Source organism: Spodoptera frugiperda, chromosome 2 (assembly GCF_023101765.2).
Source record: "Spodoptera frugiperda isolate SF20-4 chromosome 2, AGI-APGP_CSIRO_Sfru_2.0, whole genome shotgun sequence".
Taxonomy (NCBI): Eukaryota; Metazoa; Arthropoda; class Insecta; order Lepidoptera; family Noctuidae; genus Spodoptera; species Spodoptera frugiperda.
Genome location: NC_064213.1, coordinates 11,913,435 through 11,923,263, shown reverse-complemented (window position 1 = coordinate 11,923,263; position 9,829 = coordinate 11,913,435). Strand labels below are relative to the sequence as shown.

General features: G+C 34.7%; 1 protein-coding gene across 1 annotated transcript; it reads left to right on the top strand.

The window, feature by feature from the left end:
- Window positions 1–731: 731 nt before the first annotated feature.
- On the top strand, window positions 732–7,646 carry LOC118269343 (probable ATP-dependent RNA helicase DDX47). The gene is made up of 8 exons (XM_035584410.2): window positions 732–972; window positions 1,171–1,429; window positions 1,990–2,156; window positions 2,622–2,858; window positions 3,180–3,403; window positions 3,688–3,820; window positions 6,985–7,113; window positions 7,474–7,646. The coding sequence occupies exons 1-8, from the start codon at window positions 838–840 to the stop codon at window positions 7,627–7,629; spliced, it is 1,440 nt and encodes a 479-aa protein (XP_035440303.1). The 5' UTR covers window positions 732–837; the 3' UTR covers window positions 7,630–7,646.
- Window positions 7,647–9,829: the final 2,183 nt, after the last annotated feature.

Genomic DNA, 9,829 nt, shown 5'->3' with positions numbered 1-9,829 from the left:
TCAAATTTTTTTCGTGGTACGATAAATAATTTTATAATATTACAATAATATTAATATTAAATTATCATAGTAAAAATATGGTAATTGTTCAATTACATAAAATTAACATAGTTAATTATATGTAAATTGGATTTTATTTAATACAATATAAGTATTTTGTTTTAGACATATTATATTATAAAAATATTGAATTTGATTAATAATTGTCATGTACCGTATTGTGAGGAATATAAAATAAACTTTGCACTGCCCTACTGGATTTGTAAGCAAATAATCCATTCAAACTTCCAGAAACTTTTTAATTCAAATTCTTTTTCCGACTTTTAATTACCCGCAAAAGAGGATTTATGGTAAAGTTGGCAACACCAAAGATATAAGAAGCGTTTCACTTTTTGTATTAGCTCAATAAAATTAGGGAAAATATTAATTCATTTTATAAACTATTTATAACCAAAGTTATTCTTTTAAAAAAATCGTTAAGATAAGAGGTAATAATGGTTTAGTTATCAGTATTTGATCGCGCTTATTCGTTCAAAAACATATTACGATTTTTATAATTTACATTTTTTTTGCCTTTATTACTAATCTAAGGCTGAGAACATTTAATTATAGATAAGTAAAAATGAATTATAATATTGAAATCGATTTTTTTAATAATAGGAAATTAATTTCAAAATTCAAACATGATTATACGTTCAAGTTTCAGTTTTTTAACGAATGACAGTACTAGTATGTATCTTACTGTCAGTGCTGTCAGTTATGTTTGACATATTGATACACATGTTTCGTCTCCGCCTTCGTTCGTAGAGTTTAGTTTAATTTCATAATTTAACGAAAATGACGCCTGACGTGGAGAGTGGTAGCAGTGAAGATGATAGCCAGCAGTCAGATAATGAGGAACAAGAGGAGCAGCAACCAGAACAGGCAGGAGAGGACAACGAGGATGATGACAACACGACGTTCAAAGACTTGGTAAGTACGACCACCTTGCATGTGGTATTTATTAGATAGTGTTCTTAACAGACAATATTTCCTCACATACATTTAGTTTATCTTTAATCACTTCATATATTAGCGTTAATATGTAATATTAAACTACTACACTTAAGTCATTTTAGAAAAAGACCATGAAGTGAGGTTATGTTATTATACTTCTTTATTATTTTTCAGGGTGTGGTAGATGTACTATGTGAAGCTTGTGAAGAGCTAAAATGGAAGAAACCTTCGAAAATCCAGAAAGAGTCAATACCAGTGGCTTTGCAAGGCAAAGATATCATTGGGTTGGCGGAGACTGGTTCTGGAAAGACTGGTGCCTTTGCCCTGCCTATACTACAAGCTTTGCTGGAGAACCCACAACGATACTTCGCACTAATTCTGACACCTACCAGAGAATTGGCATTCCAGATATCTGAACAGTTTGAGGCACTTGGTAAGATTTAGAATTTTATTAATTTATACATGTTAATTGATAACTAACATTATTATGATATTAATTGAACACATAGACCATAATGTGTGAAAACAACTCTATTTACCTTTAGTTATTAATGTTTTGTTCAACATTGTAACTAAGTAACTATAGTGTGGTATTTTGGTGAGTAAAGTTGCACGAAGATAACATAAGGTTTGGTTGATAATCGTAAATAAATACTAGAATATTATTTGATGTTTTGTTGTTCTAACGCTTGCATAAGACTATGAAGTTTCAATATGCAGCTTGACAAAAATATAGTTATTTTTTTCTGAACAATGCAATTCTTGAAAGGATACAAGACTTCAATTTGATGTACCGCCTTCATTTTTTAAGTTAGTTAATATCCCAAAATCCTTCTCTTAAGCCTAAAAAATACTATGTTGAAAACTGCATCAAAATTGGTTCACCAAATGCGAGATAATCGCACACAAACATACATATGCATACATTTAAGTCAAACTAAGAACCTGCTTTTGTTTACTTTGTTAATAATAAAATAACTATGTAACTCTCAGGTGCGAGTATAGGAGTGAAATGTGCAGTAATAGTGGGAGGCATGGACATGGTGGCGCAGGCTCTCATGCTGTCCAAGAAGCCACACATCATCATAGCCACTCCTGGCCGACTGGTCGACCATCTTGAGAATACCAAGGGATTCAACCTGAAGGCACTCAAGTTCTTGGTAAGTTGATATAGAAGTTACTTTATCAGTCTCACAGAAAACTGACATGAAACAACGCTTGCGTTGTGTTTTGTTGTATGAGTGAGGTTACCGGAGGTCCAATTCCCCCATTCCCATTCCCGAACAACAACCCTTAAATTCCTAACTCCCAAAAAGCCGGTAACGCACTTGTAAAGCCTCTGGTGTTTCAAGTGTCCAAAAAGTATTTCTTACAAAATTCAATTTTGTAATAGGATTTAGGAGAAAAAGAATAAAATGACGTTAGAATAAGTTCTCTCCATATTAAAAACTTTAATAACAGTAACAGACAAAAGTACCTTGGATACTACCACAACTTGGTCAAAGAAAAACCGAAAGTATGTTCTAATTATTTATTACCATCAAACAAATATTCTTAAAAACTAAGATGCTGAGTTGTCAATGTATCTAAATCTTATAATTCACATATTTTTTTTCTCCTTGAAGGTGATGGACGAAGCAGATCGCATCCTCAACATGGATTTCGAGGTGGAAGTGGACAAGATACTCCGCGTGATTCCTCGCGAGCGACGCACGTACCTCTTCTCCGCTACTATGACGAAGAAGGTGCAGAAGCTACAGCGGGCCTCCTTGCAGGACCCTGTGAAGGTCGAGGTCTCCACCAAGTACCAGACAGTTGAGAAGCTGCTGCAGTACTATCTGTTCATACCTGTTAAGTATAAGGTGAGGTATTTTTTCATATTATTTTTTATAGTAGTGCTTAATATGAACTGTTTCAAATAAATGGTCACTGTAACCGTACATGTACAACTGCAGACTCAAAAGTACCAGCAACCACAATTGACATACATATAAATAATTAAGTATTATTATCAGCTTTTGTCTGCTATATGACAAAAATGAGAATAACATTATTGTCAGCACCCAGCACATATTGACAGTCAAATGAAAATACAAAACGAATTAAGTTTTGCGAAGTTCCTTCTCCTCAGTTATTTTGCGAAGTTACCAATAGTTATGTAAACAATCAATATAATTCCACAGGACGTATACCTAGTCCACATTCTAAACGAGATGTCTGGCAACTCGTTCATCGTGTTCGTGGCGACGTGCGCGGGTGCGCTGCGCACCGCCCTGTTACTGCGCAACCTCGGCCTGGCCGCAGTGCCGCTGCACGGACAGATGTCGCAGAACAAACGTCTCGCCGCTCTCAACAAGTTCAAGAACAAAAGTCGCTCTGTGCTTATATGCACTGATGTCGCTTCAAGGTATGTAATGACCAAAATATATAGTGTAATATTAACTAAAACTGTAACTGGTTTTTGCAAGTACTCGTAAGGATATTAAAAATATTTGATATCAGTTCCACATTTAAAAAATATTTCTTGTATGCTGCTGGACAATTTTTCTTAAAAGTAGGCAAACTCCAGCACACTATGTTAACCATATAATCTTAATCTATTAAAGAAATTGTTAGTTAATCAAACAGAAATCCTACATGAATGTACTACAGTTCTCGCAAATAAATTTTATTTTATTTTGAATATTACAGAGGTCTGGACATTCCCCACGTGGACGTGGTGATCAACCTGGACATCCCGCTGCACAGCAAGGACTACATACATCGCGTCGGCCGCACCGCTCGAGCGGGACGCGCCGGCAAGGCTATCACTTTTGTGTCTCAGGTCAGTTCCTTTAGAAACATATTTTATTCCATTTCAAATCGTCAAATAGCTTATGGTCCATAAATTAAGGCACTTGGGTATAAAGGTTGGCAGATAACTTGGCAAGATTTTGTTATAATGTTTTTCAAGAAAATTACTAAAAATATGCAGACGCGGACGTTCAATAGTCAGCGCAACGTCGCCGCGTCTGCGCACGATGTTTGTGAGGATCAATCCCTGTGTGATTGGCGGAACTTTCTTATTATTAAAAAAAAAATGCCAAGTTACGTGCGTGACTAACAGTCAGTTGCAGAAAACTGTCTTTAAATTCGACATTAGTTAATCCGTCATTATCGCTAATATTCCATTAAATTTAAAGACGTTGCACAAAACTGTTGCGGGTCCCTTTAATGGGACTTTAACTAAAGACGACATTAAAAAGTGTTGCAAGTTAAAACACATATTTTGAATGAACTGATTACGTAGTATTTGTATACTCTCTGGAACTGATTGAATGTAAATTGTCATTAAGGATGGAAGGAAGCGAATCCCGCTTCGAAAGAAACCGATTTTTTAAAATGACGATTTATCGATTGTGTTTGGATTTATTTCATGTAGTTAAAGGACACTATAAAAATCAATACAATACCATTTGTTACTACTTAGTTACTTGTAAATTAAGACTCAGTTATGAGTTTTTTCAGAGCTAATTACATTATTTACGTAATAGCTATATCTATATTTTGTATTTGATTAAATATCTCTATATTTGACAGATTAAGCATATGTGTTAATTTAATTAGCTACTATTAAATGTTTTTTGTAGTATCTTAATAGTGGAATACATATAAATATCAAATCTTATTCTAATTCACTGACCGATTCAATTATGTGTTCCGATTTAAAATAGGTATCAACCTTTTTGGTTCGCGGGAAGAAATTCCTAGATCGCCAGCCCTAGTTGTCAATATTGACATCATGAGCGTTTCTGTCATCTCTGTATTTAGGAAAAATCCAATTTTTTACGATAAAAATATTATCAATTGCTTTAATGTGGTGTTGAATTATCTTTCATTGGTATCGTAACAGCGTTTGTAAGAGAGAAGATTTAACGTAGCTTCCAGGTGTTTGTTATTGTTGTGATTAATTGAGAATTGGACTCGTCTCGAGTTTTCCTTTTGTAGAAAGAATTTTCAGCATTATTCATTAACCATGGTATCTGGTGCAATACAGGCTGGTTCAGGCAGTATGCATCGCCCTTGTACTAACTTTTTAAGCAAAGAATTAACCAAAGAATGGTATAATATTGCACCCACAGAGGAAGTACGAATTGCCCCCATGTAATGACGGTATGGTATTTTAGTAAAATAAATATCTAATAAAATAAATTAATTTAAAACAAGATTAGTCGTTTTATTTATTCTTAAAAATATACAAGGTATATACATCTATTAATACACCTATTCCCCTAGCATGATATGGAAATACCGAATGTTATTTCAAGATGCGAGAAGATTAAATGAAATTCATAACATTTCAGGAATTACAATTTATTTTTACAGAACTATTATAAACCAACAATCCGTCTCATCGACCAATATTCGAATTAATTATTTTCCGCCATTTTTAGGGTTCCGTAGCCATGGCAAAAAACGGAACCCTTATAGATTCGTCATGTTTGTCTGTCTGTCTGTCCGTCCGTATGTCACAGCCATTTATTTCCGAAACTGTTGGGCCTACATAGTTGAAACTCTGTAGGTTGATGTATTTCGATAACCGCTATTCGAATTTTGAATAAAAATTATTAAATTTAAAAATTAAAGGGTTTTTACATCCATACATGGAACTGATTCAAAAAAATTTTTTTCAGCTAACATACCCGTGATGGGTGTCTATGGATATGTCTTTTTTAAAGTAATGTCTTTAAAAAAGACATATCCATAGACACCCATCCAAAAGGTTCCCAAAACCATTTTTCGTCAAAATCAACCGTTTGAAAGTTAGACGCTTCCAAAGAGGAAAAATGAGTGCCCCCCCCCCTCTAACTTTTAAAATAAGAGAGTGAAAAAACAAAAAAAAAATATATGGTGTAGATTTCAATAGAAACTAACAACGAAAATTGGTTTGAACGAGATATCAAAAACCGTAAATATAATTTTGTCGTTCATACAAACACTATGTAAAACCAAGTTATTTTGTAACTTTTATAATATGTCATCTACTTGCTGTTACGGAACCCTTCATGGGCGAGTCCGACTCGCACTTGGCCGGTTTTTAAATATATCATTTGACGTTCCATGTCAGCTAACATTTATTTTAAACAGTTTATGTAGTCTATGAAATGACGAAAAAGGTTTAATATATTTATTCCTATGAATAGTACTCAGTAATTAAATACTATTATATTATAATTACATCCTACATTATATCTGTCTGGTGTTGCTAGTGGTTGTTAACACTAAGGAAGGCCTATGTTTGGCAGGAAGCTGATCTTCGGCAGATCCAGTAGCGAAGAATCTCAAACATATCAATAACTATGTGAGGCCATCGATGGCTCTATTTCTTCGAGTTTGTTTGTAAATTGAGTATCTCGCAAATGTGTAAAGCTTTAGAAATCCTGTATCTCACACGAAACTCTTCTCCGTCATGTTTTTCAAATAAATTTATCCTATCTGGAATTACACGACGTCGTCGTGGAAGGAGCGGATAAAGATGAAAGGGACAAAATAATACTGTAATAAAGTAAAAAAATATTACTAGCACTATTTACAAAAGAATTCAGAGTTTAATAACAAGTTTAATGGATGTTTGACTAGGCATTAAAAATTATAACCCCAAACTGTCAATTTAATGCTCCTTTAGCGCTAATGACGTTTTGTGCAACGTAAAAAATAGGCTAAAGTCCCGATTTGACGTTTCTTTAATTAAAGTTAATCCGGCATTAAAATGAGATAGAAATACTTCTTTGTGCAACACTTTAAAGCTTCATTAATATTTAAAGTCACTTTAAAAATTTAATGATCGTTCCTGCAACTGACTGTAAGTTACTAAGTGCGTGACTATAAATAGGGTGATACACCAATATCTATATCATAAGGGATAATAATAATATATCATCCGAGAGACATAAAATCCCGTCCTAATTATTTGTAGTGTCTGAACTTATCATGAATATTGTATTCCAGTATGACGTGGAGTTGTACCAGCGCATCGAGCAGTTGATAGGCAAGCAGCTGCCGCTGTACAAGACGGAGGAGAGCGAGGTCATGGTGCTGCAGGAGAGGGTCGCGGAGGCACAGCGGCTCACTAAGATTGTACGTACACCCGTTTATAATCGATAATCTTGTTGATACTGGACAAAACGGCTCTTCAAGCCGTTCGACTGAAGTCTGTTCTAATCTTTTTCTATTATATTATTTTTCTATAGTAGATTCGTCACGGTCTGATTAAAAATAAATCCATTAAATTCTCCAAAACATTATCCATCAAACACACGTCACACGGATCTATATCAATCTCGATCAAAATTATGACCTACTCTCATCTTATCCTCTATCAGGATGTAGAAAATATATGCTTGTTTTGGATAAATGCGACACAATAATAATAATTATCCTTTATGATTGTTGTTGATATTATAAACATCGGATACTAACGAAGTCTTTTTCCTATAGGAAATGAAAGAACTAGAAGACAAAAAGAGCAGTAAAGGCAAGAAGCGCGGCGCTGACTCGGACGACGACACGGAGGAGGCGGCCGGCGTGCGAAGACGTATCAAGGGGAAGCCGAACAACAAAATTAAACATGGCGGCAAAAAGAGAAAACGTTAATAAATAATTTAGTTTTATATTAGTCTTTTATTTTTGTCGAACACAATTTATTCACATACCTGTCACACCATCTGAACTAATACGCAAAATTTTCGGGTTGTCCTATAACCTATTGATTAACCCACACGTACCTATTCCCTCTCATTTTAGAGCATCCCGACTATCCTAAAGGGAGATTCAAACTTCGGCCCGAATGAATGATACGATACCACAGCCTCACAGAAAACCGATGTGAAACAACGCTTGCGTTTGTTTCGTCTCCCCCTAATCCCAGATTTCTCAACAATCCTCTAATTCCTAAGCCCTCGCAACGTACTTGTAACGTATCTGGTGTTTTGAGTCGCGCCGATTGTTTACCATCAGGTGATCCGTCTGTGCGTTTTCTGGCTCCCTAAAATAGGGAATCGATTCTATTTAGGGCAGTCCCCAACACTCCACAGGATGGCCTTTCCAGTTATTTGGGCAGTTCATCATTTTTCATTGCTGACGGTGTCAATGTTCAGAAGTTACTTCTACAGAGAAAATTTGGGGCAAAATCCACTGAAAAATAAAGGAGCCCATTGGTAAAAAAAAGGATTTTATAATTCCAGCAATCAGTTTGTTTTGCAATAAGCATGCATAATTTTTGTTCTGAAGTTTGGATAAGTATCTCTAATTCAAGTGTTTTACCTATTTTTTTTTTTATCGTCACGCCTTATTATCCCCGAATAGGTGCACATTACGGCACGTAATGCCACTGCGGACGAGGGGTCTCGGGGTTCGATTCCTGTATCGGGCAAAGGCAGAGTTGCTTTTTTCGGATTTTCGAAAACTCAATAACAGCACGGGATCTAGAATTGTGCCCAGTAGGTGTATATGGCAATAGGCTTAACCTTTTGAACGCCAGAGCAAAATCGCATGAACTTGCCCTCAACGCCAGGCCACAAATTCACCGCAAATACCTACGAAAAAAATAGGGATTCCAAAACTTCATCGATAATCAATTTTATTTTCATTTTCGTCAGGGTCACAAATACGTGACAAGCGAAAACTGTCCCTGAGCGCCAACGACACAAATATGTGACAAAAACACGAAATAAACTATTTAACCAGGTACCGAAATTTAAATGAAACTTAAATAATTAAAAGCAGTAGGTAACATAGCATAATTATTAAGAGAATGACATTATAAATCTATATACCTACCAAAGTTGTGCACTAAGTATATACCTAATTATTTAAACTCGTCATATTAAAATGAGTCGTCTTTATATGAGTACATATAAACTTACATCATACCTACTTGTATCTATATATTTACCCTAGACTGTACTCGTACTTACTATTAAAACATCTGACATTAAATTAGAATTAACTTACTCGCCATTTTTGCAATTATAATGTAGGTACTCGATAAAATATTTTTTGCAACTTCCCCGCATTTAAAAACAAGGCATGCGCTTACGACGTCACGAGTCCGACATCTATACATGTCAATGGCGCAGAAGGGATTGCATATCGGTAGTATGCTAGGGATGCGCATGATTGGCAAAAAGGGAATGTCGATAATATTGAAAATATAGTAAACTAGCGGACCCGACAGACGTTGTCCTGTCTACACGTCTTTAATTTGAACATTTGTCGGATCCAATGTAAAACATTCCAAAATCAACAACTACAAATAAATTAAAAATTAATTAAAAAAAACATTGTCCAGCGGACAAAATTGTGAATGTAAACCATTCTCAGATCCCCTTGAACACACACAAAAAAATCATCAAAATCAATCCAGTCGTTTAAGAGAAGTTCAGTGACATACACACGTACAGAAGAATTATATATATAAAGATATGCTATTATACCCAAGAATTTTTCAATTTAAAATATAGTATATTTACCTTTTTTCTCAGAGACTAAGGTTATATATATACTTTTTAATAGTTATTACAAAAAATAAGCGAGTCATTTAGCTGAAGTTTTAATATTACTTGAATTACACTACATCACTAGTAGGCATGTATACATGCCATTGGCGCGAGAGAACATGCTTTTTTAGCCGATATTTAAGTTGTTTTTATCAATCAAATATTAGAATAACTATATTGCAATTTTGTTCACTGTGTACAATTATGTAATAACTGGGTATTCAGTTCTTAAGATACATCAATAAAACACGTGAAAGTAATGATTTAATGTGTTTATTTTGTTTTTCTCTGTGATC

What these genes read in the sequence shown, in the direction of transcription:
- LOC118269343 (XM_035584410.2), top strand. Translation starts at nt 838, where the DNA reads ATGACGCCTGACGTGGAGAGTGGTAGCAGTGAAGATGATAGCCAGCAG. An exon ending in TGAAGGCACTCAAGTTCTTG is followed by an intron (nt 2,157 to 2,621) that starts GTAAGTTGATAT and finishes TTCTCCTTGAAG; the next exon opens with GTGATGGACGAAGCAGATCG. An exon ending in CTATCACTTTTGTGTCTCAG is followed by an intron (nt 3,821 to 6,984) that starts GTCAGTTCCTTT and finishes ATTGTATTCCAG; the next exon opens with TATGACGTGGAGTTGTACCA.